Source organism: Panthera onca, chromosome D3 (genome assembly GCF_046562875.1).
Source record: "Panthera onca isolate mPanOnc1 chromosome D3, mPanOnc1 haplotype 2, whole genome shotgun sequence".
NCBI classification, from domain to species: Eukaryota; Metazoa; Chordata; class Mammalia; order Carnivora; family Felidae; genus Panthera; species Panthera onca.
In genome coordinates, this window is record NC_138350.1 from 54,014,359 (window position 1) to 54,035,602 (window position 21,244).

At 35.5% G+C, this 21,244-nt stretch overlaps 1 protein-coding gene across 6 annotated transcripts in view; it reads right to left on the minus strand.

Moving 5' to 3' along the window:
* The window catches only part of CCDC178 (coiled-coil domain containing 178), a 434,788-nt gene that overhangs the window by 369,409 nt on the left and 44,135 nt on the right, over window positions 1-21,244 (minus strand). For 5 of the 6 annotated variants that reach the window (XM_060613562.3, XM_060613563.3, XM_060613559.3 and 2 more), the window contains exons 3-4: window positions 17,118-17,207; window positions 9,918-10,057 (exon numbers count right to left, since the gene is read on the minus strand). In XM_060613562.3, coding sequence (XP_060469545.3) covers window positions 9,918-10,057; window positions 17,118-17,207 — 230 coding nt within the window. Of the gene's footprint in view, window positions 1-9,917; window positions 10,058-17,117; window positions 17,208-21,244 lie in introns of those variants that run through there. The other variant, XM_060613564.3, reaches the window with a different exon arrangement.

Here is a 21,244-nt window from a genome sequence, read left to right on the forward strand (position 1 = left end):
ACTAGGACAAAAACAGACACATAGAACAATGAAACAGAATAGAAAACCCAGAAATGGTTCCACAACTGTGGGTCAACTAATTTTCAACAAAGCAGGAAAGAGTATCCAATGGAAAAAAGACAAGTCTCTTCAACAAATGGTGTTGAGAAAACTGGATAGCAACATGCAGGAGAATGAGGCTGGACCATTTTCTTACAGCATATACAAAAATAAATTCAAAGTGGATAGAAGACCAAATGTGAGACAGGAAACCATCAAAATCCTAGAGAAGAAGGCAGGTAGCAACCTCTTTGACTTCAACCATAGCAACTTCTTATTGGACATATCTTTGGACGCAAGAGAAACAAAAGCAAAAATTAACAACTGGGACTTCATTAAGATAAAAAGCTTTTGGGGCGCCTGGGTGGCTCAGTCGGTTAAGCGTCCGACTTCGGCTCAGGTCACGATCTCGCGGTATGTGAGTTCGAGCCCCGCGACGGGCTCTGTGCTGACTGCTCAGAGCCTGGAGCCTGTTTCAGATTCTGTGTCTCCCTCTCTCTCTGACCCTCCCCCGTTCATGCTCTGTCTCTCTCTGTCTCAAAATTAAATACACGTTAAAAAAATTTTTTTTTTTTTTTAAAAAGATAAAAAAGCTTTTGCACAGAGAAGGAAACAATCAACAAAACTAAAAGGCAACCTACGGAATGGGAGAATGTGCAAACATGTGATAAAAGGTTAGTGTCCAAAACCTATAATGAACTTATCAAACTCAACACCCAAAAAAACATAATCCAGTTAAGAAATGGGCAGAAGACATGAGAAGAGATTTCTCCAAAGAAGACATCGAGATGGCTAACAGACACATGAAAAGATGCTCAGCATTACTCATCAGCAGGGAAAAACAAATCAAAACCATGATGAGATACCACCTCACACCTATCCGAATGGCTGAAAGTAACAACATGGGAATAACAAGCGTTAGGATGTGGAGAAAGGGGAACCCTCTTACTGTTGATGGGAATGAAACTTTGTGCACTGACTTTGGAAAACAGTTTGGAGATTCCTCAAAAGTTAAGAATAGAACTACCCCACAACCCAGCAATTCCACTACCAGGATTTCCCAAAGGATACTGACATACTGATTTAAAGAGGCACATGCACCCTGATTTACTTATCAACAATAGCCAAATTATGCAAAGAGCCCAAATGTCCATCAACTGATGATGAATGGATAAAGAAGTTGTGGTATATAGATACAATGGAATATCACTCAGCCATCAAAAATAATGAAATTTTGCCATTTGCTATGACATTGATGGAGCTAGAGTGTATTATGCTATGCAAAATAAGTCAGAGAAAAATAAATACCACATGATTTCACTCCTATGTGGAATTTAAGAAACAAAATAGATGAACACAGGGGATGGGGGAAAAAAAGAGAGAGAGAGGCAAACCATAATAGACTGTCAACTATAGAGAACAAACTGAGGGTCCCTGGAGGGGAGGTAGGCAGGGGATACGCTAAATGGGTGATGGGTATTAAGGAAGGCACTTGTAACGAGAACTGGGTGTTGCATGTTAGTGACAAATCACTAAATTGTACTCTTAAAACCAATTATTACACTATATGTTAACTTACAATGTAAATTAAAAAATTATATAAAATAAATAAATTTGAACAAAAAAAGGCATTTAGTTAATGCCTATAATGTGCCACATAATGGTAGCACTATTGTGACTGATGACTTACATATAGACTCTAACTTCCAAAATCTTACAATTCTGTAGGAGACAAACATAAAGTAACAACTAAAACACAATGTGTTAATTGTCACAGTAGTGGGCAGTAAAATGTCTTATGAGATTTCAAGGGAAGACAGTTATCCTTAGCTGTGGAGAGCAAAGATGGTTTTGTGGGAGTAAGAGGGCAAAACAGAGATAACAGAAATTTCATAGGTTAAGGCCCAGAGATTAGAGGTAATCAAAGCTAGAACAGAATATATGAAGGGACATGAAGCTTAAGAGTAAATATTATTTTATAAAGGGACTTTGATGTTATGCCTAGGAATAGGAATTAATCATTATTAATTGACTGAAATGACTCTTCTAGTATCCAGGCAAAAATGAGAGTGGTCCGAATGAAGATACTATAGTATAGATAGAATTGTTTGGATTTGAGACACATTCCAGAGGTGGAATCAAAACAAATCACTGACTGTATATAAAGGGTGAGGAAAGGTGAGTAGTCAATATAATTAATCAGCCTCCTGACTTATGGTCCTGGGTGAATAACTGGTGCCATTAACTGCACCTAGGAGCACAGAAGAAAGAAGAAATGACTAGTTCAATTTTGTATGTTTCAAATTTGAGAGGCTCCAATGACATATATAAAAAGGTGTTCGATGGGCACCTAGAAAAAAAAGAAAAATTTGAGCTGGAAATCCCAATTTAATCTAAGAATACAATGTATAAATAATATCAATTCAAATGGGATCACCCACGAGGAGAATAGAGTCAGAAGGGGACATAGTTCGGGAGCACCAGTATTTCCAACATGGACAGAGGAAGTAAACATGGAGAGAGCCATAAAAACTGGCTAAAGTATCCACCAAAGTGGGAAGAAAGCCTGTTGACGGTCAAGTTAGCAAAACAAAAGAAAACACCCCAACAACACAGGAAAAGTATTTTTCCAACAGGTGAAGGTGAACAAAACTTTCATTTCCAACACTATACAGAGTGGAGTTTTCCATTTTATTTAGTTACTTATTTGTGATCTAAATGTATATGTGTAATTTCAATGTTATATTCAACAATGTATCAATTATTCCTGCATAATAAACCACTCTTAAACTTAGTGGCTAAAAACAATCCCCAATTTTATTTGCTCATAATTATGAGTCACCATGTAAACTGGGTGTAGCAGGATGGGTTCTTGGTCTTGTCTGAAGACAACCAATGTGAGCACAAACTCATTAGTCATCTGACAGCTTGACTAGGATAGGTAGGTCTAGACAGCCTCACTCACAAGTCTGGTGGTTTCTGCTGACTGCACAATGGGCGCCTCTCTCTACTTGGTCATTCATCCTCAAGGAGGCTATATTAATTAAGCCTATTTACATGGGAAGCTTATGGGAGCAAGAGAGTGACAGCAGAGGCTTCGAGGCTTCTCGACAAGAGACTTTGCTTAGAAGTTGTCTGATATTTCTTCTGACACGTCTGTTGTTCAACCCAAATCCCAAATCCAGTCTATGCTTAAAGGCTGGGAGAATAGGGATTGCCTGTTAATGGAAGAGGGTGTAAAGGATGAGGGGAGCCATTTTAATCCTCCATTTTCTTACCTTTCACCCAAGAATATACATGCCTCCTATGTGCAAAATATATCAAAGGCTTAAATGTAAGTGCTAAAACCATAAAACTCATACAAGAAAACAAAGAGGTAAATCTTCATGACCTGGGATGTTGCAATGAATTCTTAAATATGACAGTAAAAGCATAAAGAAAAACGACAAAAGGATAAACTGAAATTTATCAAAATTAAAAACTTTTGTACATCAAGGGACATTATCAAGAAAGTGAAACACAACCTATATAATGGGGGGAAATGCTTGAAAATCATATATTTGATTAGGGTCCAGGATCCAAATATATAAAGAAATTTTACAACTCAACAACAAAATTGTTGAGCTATGAAAAATGGTTTGGTAGTTCCTCAATAAGTTAAACATAGAATTACCATTCCATTTGATAAAGCAATTCCACCCATAGGTGGAACTGAAAAAAGAACTGAAAAGAACCAAAAGAACTGAAAAAAAGGTATTTACAATAGACAAAAGGTGGAAACAATCCAAAGGCCCACCAACAGATGAACAGTTAAACATAGTGGTATATACATATAATGGAATATTGCTCAGCCATAAAAAGTAATAAAGTACTGATACACGGTGCAATGTGGATGAACTTCAAAATGTTATGCTAAGTAAGAGGAGCCAGACAAAAAAGATCATATTGCATGATTTAATTTATATAAAAAAAATTCAGAATACGTAAATCCATAGAAATTGTGGTTGCCACACCAGGGTAGAGGTGAACAGATATTAAATCCTTGATGTGAATGGGGTGGTGAAAATGTTCTGGGACTAGATAGAAGTGGTGACTGTACAACATTGTGAATGTATTAAATGCCACTGAGTTGTTCACTTTAAAATGGTTAATTTTACGGTACGTGAACTGTGTCTCAAATAAAAAAATATTTTAACTGGAACAAAGTATGGGCTTTAGTTAATAATAATGTATCAATATTGACTCATTAATTATAATAAATGTACTATTCTAATGTAAGATATTAGGCTAGGGAAAACATGGTCCAGAGTATATATGAAATCTCTATATTATCTTCCCTTTCTGTAAGTCTTAAACTGTTTTAAAATAAAGTTTAATAAAACAATACTATTTAGAAGACATAAAAATTAATTAAATGAAAGGAAATAATACTAAAGCAAAAAATATGACCATGGCTTTTGAGTTATGAGGTTTGAACCCCATCAGATTAATTATGAAGCCCCAAAGTTCTTATGGGAATTGTAACATTTTGGACTAAAATACAAAAGATTAAAAATGCAGAGAAACTTCCAATTTATATCAGTGTTATGAACAATACTGTGTTCTACTAAAATTCATATGTTGAAGCCCTAATCTCCAATGTGACTATATTTGAAGATAGGGCCTTTAAGGAGATAATTAAAGTTAAAAGATGTCATAGAATGGAGTCCTAATCCAATAAAACTAGTATTCTTATTAGAAGACAAAAAAAAAAAATAATAACCTACCAGAGCTCACTCTCTCTCAACATGTGGGCACAGAAGAAAGGCCATGTAAGAACACAGTGTGAAGGAGGCTGTTTACAAGCCAGGAAGAAATCCTCAATAGAAACCAACTGTGACAACACCTTGATTTTGGACTTCTAGCCTCCAGCGCTGTGAGAAAATAAACTTCTGTTGTTTAATTCTTCCAGCCTGTGGTATTTTTTATGGCAGCCTGAACTAATACAGGAAAAAAGTTTCAGAGTAACTACTCAGGTCTACTTCTTATGGAATTCTAAATATCTCTCAGAACCAAGAGCTCAGAGAGTAATGCAAAGAGACAAAGAGAACCACAAATTAGGAAACTATCCCCAGGAAGCAGAACTGGGTCTTGGCAGCATTGTTTAGACTCAGAAGTGACAGACATAACACCATGTGCCCTCATAAATTTCAGAATTACAGGCATCAGTGAAAGTTATGTGTCTTTCATTTCTCTCCTTTTGAGTAACACTGTTCATTGTGACAATTTTGTCCCTGCTTCACCACTGTTTGCTAAGTGTGTAGGAGCAGTATTTAACATCATTTTAATTCACAGATCTCTAGACCAAAAGAAGCTGCACCCAGAGAACATCATCCACATCATATCTGTTGTGGAACATATAATCATGGACCTCTGCATGATACCATCATGGAATGAAACTTTTCGGGGGTTGGTGATTACAGTCTCCAATTGGATGGGTTGTGGACCATGATGTCAATGAACCAACAGATTGACTGCTACATAAATTGTCCCCACAAATTCATTTCTCGTGTCATCCACATCTTGTCTAATATTCTACTGCATTAACAAAGGGATTGATTATATGCTTTGCTTTGGCCAGTGGAACTTGAACAATCATAATACACGCAAATAGTTTAAGCTTTTGCCCACTGAGATCTGTCCTCCTAGAACACTGTCCCAGACATGGGTGTGAGACCATCTTAGTCACTATTTCCAGTTGAGTTAGCAGGTGTTTACATCCACATAACTGGCCCCAGGCAAGAACTAACAAAATTGTCCAGCTGAGCCCAGAACAAATTGCTCAATGGTAACAAAATAAATGCTTGTTCTAGCCACAAAGTTTGAGAGAGAGACAGAGAGAGAATGTGTGTGTATGTGTATACCAATAGATGGGAAAAAAAATGTTTACTTTTCTGAAGTTATTTTCATGAAAACAATAAAAACCAAATCCAGATTCCAATGAATAAGTGAGTAATTTGTAGGAAACAAATGTTTAATTTATGCAATCCTTTTCAGATGTTAGTTACGTAAAACATGAAGAAAGAGAAAAAGATATGTTTAAAGGTGTATGGGATAAAAAATATTTTCTTGAAAACAAGAGAAACATCAATATTTTAAATATTGATAGGAGTGAGTTAGGGGGAAAAAAAGTAAATTTGGAAGAGAGATGTGAACACCTGATGGAACAAGATCCTTGAAAAAGATGGAATGCAGATGAGGGGAGTAGCTACTGAGGAGGGAAGAGATTTCCCATGGAAGGACAAAAGGAATAATATTTGTGGAATTCAAGAATGGTAAGTGGGATAACAAGAGTTTGAAGCATTTCTATTGTCATACCTCCTATTTTCTTTGTAAAGTAAGAGATGAATGAGTAGTGAATTAGAGGATTTGGAGGCCTGAACCAAAGAGAGGATGGGAATAGCCACTGGAGAATACTAGAGAAAGTTCTGGTTAACAAACAGAATAATTTCAGAGCACTGCTAAAGGCCCCACTGAGGTTGGACACCATGAATGTGTAACATCTCAAATTGGGATTTCTGTGTAATGTTTTCTGGCACTATTCAGCAGCCTGGGGTGTAGGAATGGAGATGGCAGATCATGAGAGGGAACTCATCAGGGCTTGCAGAGTTCCGTCAGACTAGAAGGATGGTAAGATAAAAAAGTGAAGAACCAGATATACCAATTAGTGAGTGTTTTAAGAGATGAATACATTAGTCAAGAAAGTAAATAATGGAAAACGGGAATGATAGAATGGCAAATAGTGAATACTTTAGGATTTGAAGTGTCCTTAAGTTTCAAATGAAATAGAATTAACAGAATAAGAGAACTCAAAGTATTAGAGATTTGGTCAGTAGGATCAGATGATTAAATATTATTTTTCAGAATTTGAAAACACATGTGAAATGGTATAAGCACAGCAAAATTTTCTAACTGGAATTGCAGGCATTTCAACATTCATATTTTTTTGATCCTCATAGCTGACCTACTTTCAGGGATACTTTCAGTATGGGGGAGAATAGGATGTTCTTAGATCTCAGACACACCTGCCTGGATGCTAACTCTGACATTGACTGTGTGATCTTGGGGGAAGTCGTTATCTCTGGAATCTGTTTCCCCACCTGTAACTGGGGATAATGGCAGTTTCTACCTCACAAGTTTTTTGTAAGGTTTCAATGAAATCATACATATTAAGTGTTTAATACGGCCTATGATATATAGTAAGCGCTTAGTATTACCATTACAACACTTTTACTGCTAATAATGTTATCATTTTTGTATAACACATTCTTTATATTTTAAAGAATGATTTCTAAATACTTTCTATGCCATTCTTTCAAATCATGGTAACATTTTAATGATTTGTATTGATCAAATGAAGAAAAAAAATTTCAGTTCAGTAGAAATGACTCCAAAGTAAATAAAGCTATCTCTAGTCTAGGTCATCTAGAAAAATACAGTGGAAAAAAAATAAAACAAAATCTTGTACTTGTATGGGAAGTTATCCAGGTAATTACTTCTATCATATTGCCATGTTTTCTCATTCTTTGCAAAAATAAAATATAGAGAAAAGGTTCACAGTAACTCTACTTTGAAGAATTTCCTTTTCAAAATTCAGAATTGCAATTAAACTATTAGGACTGCATGGACAGACTTATGGCAGATTCATCTCTGCTAATCACAGGCTCTACAGCATTCATTCTGACTATAATGGAAACCACTGCGATTCAGTGTGCAAACAAACTGTAATGGTTGATCCAAAGAAGACTGACCTTAGGGCACCTGGGTAGCTCAGTCGATTGACTGTCCAGCTCTTGATTTTGGCTCAGGTCATGATATCACAGTGCATGGGTTCAAGCCCACATTTGGCTCTACACTGACAGGGCGGAGCCTGCATGGGATTCTGTCTCTCTTCTCTCTCTGCCCCTTCCCTCCTTGCTTTCTTTCTCTCAAAATTAAAAAAAAAAAATTTAATTTAAAAAAAGATTGATCTTTTCACTCACTTAATGTAGTCCATACCCAAAGTAGATGATGGCTTTATAGTTATTTATAGAGCTTTATCTAATAAAAGATTAAGATGATTCTGATTAAAAACAAACAAGCACTGTTTCCATAAGAAACCCCACAACCATCAGCAGTAGCCCCCAGCCCTAGAAAACTAATCTGCTGTCTCTACAGACTGGCCTATTTTGGACATTCCACATTAACGGGATCATACAATACGTGGTCTTTTGTGATTATGGTAATGGTTGCACAACTCTGCAAATACACTAAAAAATGCTGAATTGTACACTTTAAATGACAAACTTTATGATATTTAAATTATCTCAATAAAGCTGTTTTAAAAATCAAGCACTTTATAGAGAAACACAATTGGTAAGTTAGACAAATGTGAAAATGGTGTAATTAAAAGAAGATGAACTGCAGGCCTAGAGAGAGCATCACTTTCTTTTTCTCTGTCCTTGACCCCAACCCAATCCCAGCATAAATGTACTCCTTACAGTCCCAAGAAAAACCCAATTTCAATGGGAAGAAATGTCACTGTGAATTGAACAAAGTCAAGAATGTTACTTGGGCCATACATTCAGATTTGCAGGCCTTAGCAGAAGAAATGTACTTATTTGGGCAAAACACCCCTTTCTCTTTTGCTGGCTGGTAGATCCTTCATGAACCAGCCTGTCTTCATCATTAGGCCATTTTTTTCCCCAACAATTGGAGTAATAAAACACGAGGTTTGGGTAATGTGGAGACATAATTAACCAGTTACCTGCTTTGACTCCTAACCCCCAAATCCAGAGGAATCACATAATCTGCAACTCAAAATAGGACTTATTTTTTGCCCTTCACGTTGGGGATTGCAATGGAATTTGGGGTGGAGGTTCCAGCTGGTATCACCAAGTTGTTTCTCTGCGTTATTTTGCCCTCTGCACACATAATCCCTTGGAAACTGGTAAAGGGGTGAGCCCTGTTGCTCCCCCAGAACTAGACAGGTAAAGACAGTGCCTGGGACTATAGGCAATGAATGAATAAAACTGAATAATGTTAAACTCCTCCCAAGGGTACAATCAGCTGACAACTTTTATTGGATAAAATATTTTCAAGTGGTAAAAATGTTGAGAAGGACAATTTTAAGGACTACACTCGTATGCCTCTTGAAGAAGACAACACCCTACATCAAGCATGAAGACTGGTCCATCAGAACTTTCTCAGAGCCAGATCCAACAACAGTGGTGAGGGAAGAGATACAGCACAAACCTATCCCCTTGTTTGCACAATCTATTTGTGCAGTGTTTGCACAGAATAATCTTAATGAAAGGTATGGGAAGGTTTTTATCATTCTTGTCATCTTTTGAAAATAACCAGAAGTTACAGTGTTTTCAGAATTGAACTCCCTTCAGAATAATAAAGGCAAACAGGTTAAAAAGACAGAATCATTACATTCTCTTTCAACAGACCTATTAAGTATTTCTTTAGAACAAAATAACTCATTAAGAAGGGCACGCCGTCCTTTCACACACCAATTTACTCATCTAATCATCTAATCAGTTTAGTGTCCCTAAAAATGATGTAAATACTATTTAATTTACTAGTCAAGTTGGCTTATGGAAATTACTACTTAGCATGATTGCCTCCGGATAACGAACAAACAGGTAGGGGAAAAAAAAATCTATTTAATAAGGTCGTTTCACCCTTCTGAAGTGAGACTATCAAAAACATGTCTAGATTAGTAAATTATACAACTAAGCAAAGATTCTATAAAATATTCCAAGTATCATTAAAAAAAATAACTCCCTGGGATGAGTAACAGCCCTTACAGGTTCTATCAAGCTTCCAAAAAATGTTAGCATTTTAAATCTTACCCGTTTCAAATGCTCTTGTATTTTAGATTCCACATTTTCAATGTGTGAAATCATTTTGTTGACACATGGTGCTGGGATGTTTACTAAAGCACAGCTTTGACGGCGACATGGGTAACTAAAGTAAATGCCTTCATTCACCCCTTAAAGATAAAGCAGACAGAAATTAGTTAATAGTTACATACAAAATAGTAAACTGTGATATTCAGAATATGCAAAAAATATTCTGCTTTATTAATACTAACACTTTTTAAATTTCTTAATAAACACATTGACAAAGAGTTCAGAAAATTATAGAATGGTATGATATTAGGTGATATTAATTATATGTAATTATATAAAGTATTCTATAACATCATGAACTAAACATTAAAAAAAACACTAAAGAAAAAAGGCAAAAAACCAGTTAATCCAGTAGTTTCTAAATAGTTCCTGAATCACTTAAAAAATGCCTTTGAAATATATTTCAAATTCTCCCTTCAAAGAGAGTCCACATCTCCCAGTGTAAATAATATCCAACCATTCATGCATTGAAGAAGTTCTTTAAATCCAGCATGAGTTTCTCTTGCTGAAAAAAAATAAAAGCAGGTCCCCTTCATCCTTATAATAACCTCATTTTCTACCTTCCATTTCTGAAAATTGGAGTCTCATGCAAAGAGTGATTGATGTTCCCACTATAGCATTCAAGTTGTACTCATCATAAAATCCACTCAGTCGGATGTGCCTCAGTGATTCTAATCCTGGCATGTCCCAAGTCGACTGAAGGTTGCAGAAGCACAGCAAAGTTGTCCATGAAACTCCACCAAAGTGCTTACTTGCAGTCCTTTTGCCTCTAAGGACTCTATTGGGCTGGATGATAGTCGCAGTCACTGATCTTAAATGCAAGACACAAAATAGGCTCGGTGCCTCAGTGAGAACAGTGTGATGTCCTCATTTCGGCTGACCTTGAAGAACACAGAAGTTATGCCGTTGCCTCCAGACTGTGCTTTTTGTTTCCATGCCAACTCAGAGAGTAAATATCTTCATTTAAACAGCAATGTTTTAAATATCTTTTAAATAACATCTCCTCCAAAAACATAATGTCCGTGAAAACAGCATACCTGTTTCATTTACAAATGTTTACACTATCCCATATGTTACATATATGTATAAACACATATACGTGTATACGTATACACACATATATGCACACTAACACTTTTTGAGAACTAAAAATATGTGCCAAACATGGAACTATGCTAAGTACTTTTGATTCCATATTTTATTTAATCTTCACCACAATCTTATGAAATGGATTATCTCGATTTCATAGGTGAGGAAACAAAGGCTTAGTGAAATTATATAATGTGTCCATTTCCACAGAACTGGTAGGTGGGAGAACTGAAATTTGAACTATATCTCCTGGGCTTTGGAGTATAAGCCATACTTTAAGGTTGTTCTTATATTTTTACAAAGGTGGCAAAAAAAGCGAAGCAGTCCTAAAAATATATTTCAGGGCATCTCAAATGTTTCACGTATCACTCATTTTTGAGTTTTGCTTGTTCCTTCAAGGTATCAGTGCTGATATTCCAATGTAGCTTAGTTTGCTTTGACTATACTCAACACATATACTTGCTATGAACATTTCGTGTGTTATATTCCATCTCTCATCTATAGTTCATACACAGATATATATTTTCATCTCTGTAACAGTCATAGGGCTAAAGAACAAGCTGGTGAAAATTACATATTGATCTCCTATCCAAATATCTTGATAAGGGCATGTTGCCCTTCCCTCTAGAAATAAAGTTTTAATACACATTTAACAACCAGGCAGTTGTCCTTAGACTCAAAACATTTGTTTTGCTTCATTAAATGTGGAGAAAACAAGGATAGCGATGACTCATTTAACATTTTTTTGTATGTACCACTCTCATCCTATTATGTGAATACTAATTAATTTCCATTACACCCCTATGGTTTGGGATTAACATTTTGCATACAGTAAAGTGAAGAAATACTACGAAGTTAAAATTTGCAATAAAAGTCTGTAAAAGACATGGCATCTTGAGTAGCGCAATGTAAACCCAGAATCCAGGAGTTATTATCACTGTTTTTATTCTAGTACAGGCATAATACAAGTTACAACTTTCCTTTACATTTCTTTTCAATTTAGAGTCACCCTAGATCACTACACTAGGTGTCCATGTTCATTCTTTTTTTGACTGGAATGATAACCAACTGTGCTTAAGTTAAAGCTATCCAGTCTCTAACCTCAGATTTCTGACTTAATAAATGAATGGGTTGGTAGGGTGTTGTACAAAATCTTTTTCACCTTAAATTCCATGATACAGCTAATTAATGATTTTAGTCAAACATACTGATAGAACTCCTCGCAAAGCCTGTGCACAAATTGTCAGAGTGAGTGTTTAAAGACAAGCTCAGGCAAGACTTATAACCTCTCTAAACATCTGCCCAACTTTAATTCCCTTACTCAGAACCAATGCCTAAGAGGTAAGCAAGATCTTCCTGGATCTAGGCTACAGTTGAGGTTTGTTGGCTCTATAACATGAAACTCCCATTTAAAAAAATACAGACTGGTTGATTTTATGGGCAAATGAAATAAAATGCAGTGTTCATAAACTGCCAACTCTCTTTGCAGTGAATGTAATCCTTTCATAATTTATTCACCCAACCCACCCTCCCTTCTCTCCTGCTTTTAATATGTGGTTCCTTTATGTCCATTACCCGAATTACTGTATTGTCCCTTTATCTGAACTCAGCACTCAGGAGAAAACTCATCGAAACACAGATTTGCTTTTCACATTCTGTTATCCCTTTTAACATCTTTTCTTTCCCAGATGTAGAAAAAGTCAGTGTTCTCAAGTTTAGAAATAACTTCTCCTCCTTGGAAAGCCTCTGTGTGATTAACAGAAAGTACCTTTAATTTTTTTTTTTTTTTATAGACACAAAGTTCCCTTTAGTTTTTGTTACATACTGGAGGAATCGGGGTACAGGGAACCTTTCTCTGACTTTAGAATTACTTTCTTTTTATTGAACCTTACAATGTAGAAGACATTTATCACTGAATATATAAAATAGTATGCATAGACTCTCAGAGTTGGAGATGACTAAAGACTGCATCTACTCTAACCACTTTCTATTTTTTTTTTAACATTTATTTATTATTGAGAGACAGAGAGAGACAGAGCATGAGTATGGGAGGGGCCGAGAGACAGGGAGACACAGAACCTGAAACAGGCTCCAGGCTCTGACTGTCAGCACAGAGCCCAATGCAGGGCTCGAACTCACAAACTGTGAGATCATGACTGGAGCCGAAGTCGGACGCTTAACAGACTGAGCCACCCAGCAACCCCGAACCACTTTTAACATATAAATGGCCCTGTTCAGTGTTCACTTATCACCAGTCCCTTCAGTCTTTTAAAACTCTGCAATTTCAGTATATTTAGTTTTGCTTCCCTTAAGTAATCACAGGTCTATTTCTGTGTCTGACTACTTCCTATAGCTATTATCTTATACTAAATCTTGCTTTGACTAGCAATTTTTTCAAATGAGCATTCTATACCAACAGTCACAATACCCTCACTTCCTGTTCTCTTCTTTAAATTGCAATTTCTATGCAAATATTAACAGCCTTCTTACATGGCCCTTTCCCTGTGAGGAATTCTTGAATCTTTCAGACATTTGGATCTACCTGTATAATTTCTATTTCTTTATTAGAACTTAACACATTGCATTCTAACTGTGTCACATCTATCTGCTTCCCATCTATCTTCCCATGAAGCTTTGCATTCTTTATGGAGAGAAATTATATTTAGTGGCTTAAAAGCTATTGAATAAATAAGTGAAAGAATAAATCACTTTTTGAAAAATGTTATCATGCTGTAACCTGGCTTCTGTTCTCTCCTCTCTAAGAAATCTTCATACAACAATCCCACCAATCAATATTTCTACTACTATCTGTGAAGGAGTAACTGATATAGATTTAGTCTTCCAACTATGAAAAAAAAAAAAAAAACGCAAGACAACTATTTTCAGACATTGGAAAATAGGAATTCCAGCCTTTGACTCCTGAGAAAGGAAAATTCATAAGGTTGAGTCCCACAATAATCATGCTCTCTGCCAAGGGACAATTCTTCAATTGCAATATAGAGATCTGGGGGAAGAAAAGAACATGGAAATCCTGTTGAGATAAGGGGCAAAGATTAGTATCATAGGTAGTGGAGACAGAATCTTCAGGGCAGGAAACTGAAAAAGACACAGTCATGCAGAGAAGGACCCCAAAAAATCCATGTGAGAGTGCTCTCTGAATCTGTAGATAAGGGCTAGACTCTGTGTGTGTGTGTGTGTGTGTGTGTGTGTGTGTGTGTGTGTAGAGTGAAATTCCCTGAATATTTTTTGCAGAAAACCAAGCATATACCACTTTTTTTAAATGTATATTTATTCATTGTGAGAGACACAGGGAAAGAGAGAGACATAGCAGGCAGAGGAAGGACAGAGAGAGAGAGAGGGAGAGAGAGAATCCCAAGCAGGGTCCACACTGTCAGCACAGAGCCCAGTGTGGGGCTCAATCCCATGAACCGTGGGATCATGACCTAAGCAGATATCAAAAATTGGTGCTTAACTGACTGAGCCACAGACATTCCCAAGCATATACCACTTTTAAGTTAATCAAATGATTAACTGAGCTGACTACTAGAAAAAGAATCAATTCTCTTCAGAAAAAAATAACAGAATCCAGAATCTTCACAATGTACTACACAAATATCCATTATTAAATCATACAAAGAAACAGAAGAATGTGTTTTAAAAGTCTAGAAAAAAAATCAGTAGAAACTGAACCCAAGATAGCCCAGAAGTTGTACATAGCAAAGATTTTAAAGTAAATTATAAATACGTTCTAAAAGGTAAAGAAAAAAATATGTTCAAGTAATTAAAGGAAAATCTGGTCTTTACAACTGAACACATATTTAGCGTCAACATAAACATAAAAATAAAAACTATGAAAAAAAAACAAATGGAAATTCTATAACTGAAAAGTATGAAAATTTAAATTAAAAAATATATTGGTTGGACTTAGCAACAAATTGAATATGGTAAGGACTCAGTGAATGTGTACACAAATCAATAGAAAATATCTACTCTAAAGAACAGAAAGGAAAATGAAAAGAACAGAACTGTGGGACAAAAATCAAACAATCTAACATGTGAAGTTGAGGTTCTTGAAAAAAAAAAAAAGAAATTTGGAATGAAAAATATTTGTGGAATAACGGCCACATTATTTCAAAATTTGATGAAAAAACACTGACTTATACATCTAAGAATCTCAGCAAATCCCAAACAACTAAAATATAAAGAGAACAAACTACATCTGGGAATATCATAGTCAAATTGCTGAAAAACAATAATAAATAAATAGTCTTTAAAATAGCCAGAAAACATGACTATGAAGGTAATAGGATATGAATAAGAGCTACATTTCTAATAAGAAAAAAATGCAGGCCAGAATATAATAGAAAAATATATTTAAAGTGCAAGCAGGCAGGAGGCAGAAAGGAAAGAAGGAAGGATGGAGAGAGAGAAACATTAAAGAAAAAATAAATTAGACTTCACCAAACAAAACATTCAGCTCCTAAAAAAAAAAAAAAATTACAATAAATGAAAAGACAAGCAAGAGAATGGGAGATAATATGATTGGAAAGTTGGAGCATGATCAGAGAATTACAACTTTCACTCCCGTTCCAGACCTCCAGGAAAGGGAGAGGGGCTGGAGGGAATCAATTGCCAATGGCCAATGATTTAATCAGCCATACCTAGGTAAAGAAGCCTTCATAAAAACCCAAAAGGAGAGGGATTGGAACGCTTCCAGGCTGATGAACACATGAAGATTTGAGGAGAGTGCAAACTCAAAGAGGGCACGGAAGATCGGCACCATCTGCCCTACTTTACTCTATACCTCTCTTCCACCTGGCTGCTCCTGCGTTATATCCTCTTACAATAAACCCATAACCCAGTAAGGAAAATGTTTCTCTGAGTTCTGTGGGTCATTCTAGCAAACTCAAGGAGGGGGGTTCACCGGAACTGCCAGTCTATAGTAGTTGGTCAGAAGCGTAGGTGATATCTGGGCTTTGGATTGGCCTCTGTGGTGGGGGGAAGGGCAATTTTGGACAACTAAACTCTTAACCTGTGGGATCTGACTCTAGTTCTAGGGAGATGGTGTCAGAATTGAGTTGCCTTTTAGGATCCTAGATGGTGTCCAAGAATTGCTGGTAGTCCGGAAACCCTACACTCACACACTGGAATTGGGTGCAGAACCTTTAATTACCTTGTGCCACCTCTGCTATTACTCTATACAGCCATTCTTTTCTGCTGTGTTGTACTAATTGCTTGACAATTATATTTTACCTGGCCTGCAAGATTATACATTTCAGATAAGGGTATTTTCTGAAATACCTCTATATCCTAATAGCACACGTATATTTCAGTGTCTTGAATTAACTGTTTCATAAACCAATCATTGGTATTTTACAAAGGTTGTCCCAAACTGTAACAATAAACCCTAAGTCTGGAGATTAAAACTCTCTTCAACATTTCTACTAGAGAAAAATAGGTAAAGAATCAGAATGCCACCTTATCCCAGTTTTATCTTGTCAAACTGAAAATCTCCAGAGCAGAAGTTTATCAAAATCAAGAGTAAACATTTTTTATTAATATAGAGTTCTCCTCCAAAATAATCTGAAGTACGAACCCTCATACATGAAATGTATGCATTTTGTCATCTCTTTCTACCTCTTTCCACATACAATATCAGAAACACCTTCAAGAGCTAATATTTTATGGACTCTTAATTCTGGATTTCACACCACAAAAACATGAGTCCTGCTTCTTTTTCTTCTAAGAAACATATCCTCAATGAACTGGAAAGGCTCTAGCACCTGCTAGTCTTGGCATAAGCAATAAAGAAAATGTTCATTTTAAAAATTCAACATTTCTGAAATTATAAACAATTCTTATAACCAACTGTAATATAATATTATTAATAAAATAGGTAATAATATTGTGTTCTTAATATTATATATCATTATGCTAAATAGTACTGATATTTAGGATGTATTTCTTAATAAAAATATAATATGGACATCACAAACTAATGAGAAAATACAGCTTACATGGATTATTATATAACTTATTTTTTGTCCTTACCTTCAGTATTTGTCATTTTATTTTCATGAAAAATCTCAATGGCTTCCTTAGGGGCACCAAATAGAACCAAAGCTTGTGATGTGGCATTGTCTTTGAAAAAGAAAACAAAAATTTCAGTGGGCAGTTAATATAAATTTATTTAAATAAGGACAATAATATGTAAAACTATGCTGTAAAAGTGTTATCCTTGCAAAAGCAACTATAGTTCAAATATTAACCAAAACCCACAGTAGAATATATTTGGATGTTTTCTCTGGTACTTCAACTGGGTTAACTCTCACAAGAAGGCATTCCAAATAGCATCCAGCTATTAAAAGCAAACACTGAAAGACTGTTCAGAGTGACATCACCAAAACAATGGAGTAGGAGACCCAGCCTCCATTGTACAACAAAGTTCAACAGTTAGATGGTTATGAACAAACAAAAATAGTTCTGGGAGAGCTCAGGAATCCATTCAACAAACTTTAGCAACACAGTAGAACAAAAAAACAAAAAGACACCTGTGAATAATCTCACAAAAAGGGAAGGAAAACAGCTTTATTTTGACTGCATCATCCCATCCACCAGGCCAACATTGCTTAGCACCAAGAGGGAATGCTCCAGCTTGAAATAGTTCCCCGCACTGGGAAATGGAGGACAGGGTAGGAGACCAGCTCCCCTACCCTTCTGGTGCACTGTACAAAAGATCTACTTTGGTTTCACCCCACTCAGAGACTGGCAAAGCCAAGACTTATGGAGAGGGTTTCAAACAAGGAAGAAGGGCAGAAGCTACCAATATCAGTATCAATATACAGAAAAAGCGATCACATTTCCCAGTGGCCTCCTCTGCAGAGGACCCCAGCAGGTTTGCTGGAGAAGGTGTCCTAAAATGAAAGAGAGGGTTAAGTGTTTCCCAAACATAAGGTGAGGGAGTTCACCACCACCAGACCTGCCTTACAAGATATTCTGAAAGGAGTTCTGAAAGCTAAAATGAAAAGACTTTAATCAGTAACATGAAAACATTTGAAAAAATAAAATACATTGGTAAAAATAATTACATAGTCAAATTCAGGATACTCCGATAGTATAGTATAGTGGTATGCTAATTGCTTAACTCAAATATAAAGATTAAAGAAGTATTAAAAATAGCTATAGCAGTAATAACTTACTAATGGATACACAATATAAAAAGATGTAAATTGTGACATCAGAAACATAAAAAGGAAGCCATAAAAGGGTAGAGTTTTTGTATGTAATTGAAGTTGTTAATTAACTTAAAATATACTACGATAGCAGGGTGCCTGGGTGGCTCAGTCAGTTAGGTGTCCAACTCTTGGTTTCAGCTCAGGTCATGATCTCATGGTTTTGTGAGTTTGAGCCCACATCAGGCTCAGTGCTGACAGGGTGGAGCCTGCTTGGGATTCTGTGTGTCCCTCTCTCTGTCCCTCCCCACTCTCATAGCTATCTCTGTTTCTCTCTCAAAATAAATAAATAAACTTTAAAATATTAAAATATACATATATATATACACACATACGTGTGTATACATATATACGTACGTATACATATGTATACGTACGTATATATGTGTATGTATACGTACGTATATATGTATACACGTACGTATACATACATATATACGTATACGTACGTATATATGTGTATACGTACGTATACATACATATATACGTATATATGTATGTATATATATACGTATACATATATATATGTATACACACATATGTATGTGTGTATATATATGTATATTTTAATATTTTAAAGTTTATTTATTTATTTTGAGAGAGAAACATATATATGTATGTATACTATTATACTATAGTAGTATACTATACTATACTATACTATACTACTATATATGTATATATATACATATATATGTATGTATGTATATATACATATATGTATATATGTATGTGTATATATATATGTATGTATGTGTATATATATATATATATACATGTATGTATACTACTATACTCTAAAATGTTTTATGTAAGCCTTAAGGTAACCACAAAGCAAAAACCTATAGTAGATACACAAGAGAAAAAGAAGGGAATCAGAGTACACCACTATGGAAAATTACCAATGCATAAAGGAAAACAGCAAGAGAAGAAGAAAGGAATAAAAGAAGTATAAAATAGGCAGCAAACAATCAGTTTTAGGAGAATAGATCTAGGAAACTCAGTGACTCCATCAAACATAGTAATATCTGTATCATAAGTGTCCCAGAAAAAGAAAGAAAAGGGGTCAGAAAATTTATTTGAGGAAATAATAGCAGAAAACTTCCCTAATCTTGGAAAGGAAACAGATAATCAGATTCAGGAGGCACAGAGAACTCCTGTCAAGATCAACAAAAGCAGACACACACCAAGACAAAATGTAATTAAACTTGCAAAATACAGTGATACAGAAAAAAATCTTAAGAGCAGCAAAACAAAAGAAGTCCTTAACCTCCAAGAGCAAACCCCTAAGACCAGCAGAACTTTAAATACAAATGTTGCAAGCCAGAAGGGAGTGGCATGATATATTCAACATGCTGAATGGGAAAAATATGCAGCCAAGAATACCCTATCCAGCAAGGCTGTCATTCAGAATACAAGGAGAGATAAAGAGCTTCCCAAACAAACAAAAACTAAAGCAGTTCATGACCACTAAACCAGCCCTGCAAGATATATCAAAGGAGACTCTTTTAGTGGAAAGCAAAGACCAAAAGTATAAAGGAGGAAAGCAAAGGCAGGAATAATGAATATTTCTGTAAAAAAATCGGTCAAGGAACTCACACACACGCACACAAAGGATATAAAATATGACACCACATACCTAAAATGTGGGGAGGAGAGGAAAAAAGAATGGGTTCAAACTGAAAAGACCATCAACTTCATATAGACCGCTATATGCAAAAAAAGGTTATATAAAAACCTAGGAGCATCTGGGTTACTCAGTAGGTTGAGGGTCCAACTCTTGATTTCAGCTTTGGTCATGATCCTGAGGTCACGGGATTAAGCCTTGCATCAGGCTCTATGCTCACAGCATGGAACCTGGTTGGGATTCTCTCTTCCTCTCTCTCTCTCTCTCTCTCACTTATTCAAAATTATTAAATAAGCTTAGAAAAAAAGAGTAAAGGTTATTTACAAGCCCAATGTAACCACATATCCAAAACCAATAATAAAAAGGCAAAGAATAAAGATAAAGAAATCCAAATAAATCACTAAAGAAAATCACCAAAACGTGAAAGAGAAAAAGACAAGAAAGAAACAGAGTAAATCTTCAAAAACAAAAAACGAGAGTGACAGAATGGCAATAAATACATATCTATCAATAATTACTTTGAATGTAAATGGAATAAACACTCCAATCAAAAAAAAGGTGAAAAAAATAAGACCCATTTATATTCTGCCTATGAAAGATTCATTTTAGACCTAAAGATATCTGCAGATTGAAAGTTAGATGATGGAGAAACATTTATCATTCAAACGGATGTCAAAACAAAGCTGGAGTAGCAATACTTATTTCACCAAAATAGACCTTTAAACAAAGAGACAAAGAAGACACTATATAATACTAAAGGTGACAATCCAACAAGATATAATAATTGTAAATATCTATGTACGCAATGCAGAAGTACTCAATTACATAAAATAACCAATATAAAGGAATTAATAATAACACAATAACACTAGGGCACATTAACACTCTACTTACATCAATGGACAGATCATCTCAACAGAAAATCAGCAAGAAAACAATGACTTTGAATGACACACTGGAACAGATGGGTTTTAACAGATATATTCAGAACATTCCATCCTAAAACTGCAGAATACACATTCTTTTCAAGTGCACATGGAACATTCTCCAGAAAATATCACATATTAGTTCACAAAACCAGCCTCAATAAATTCAAGAAGACTGAAATAATACTATGCATCTTTTCTGACCACAACAGTATGAAACTAAAAGTCACCCACAAGAAAAAATCTGGGAAGACCATAAATACATGGAGGTTAAAAAACATGCTACTGAACAATGAATACGTCAACCAGGAAATAAAAGAAATTAAAAAGTACATGGAAACAAATGAAAATGAAAACACAACAGTCCACAACCATTGAGATGCAGCAAAAGCA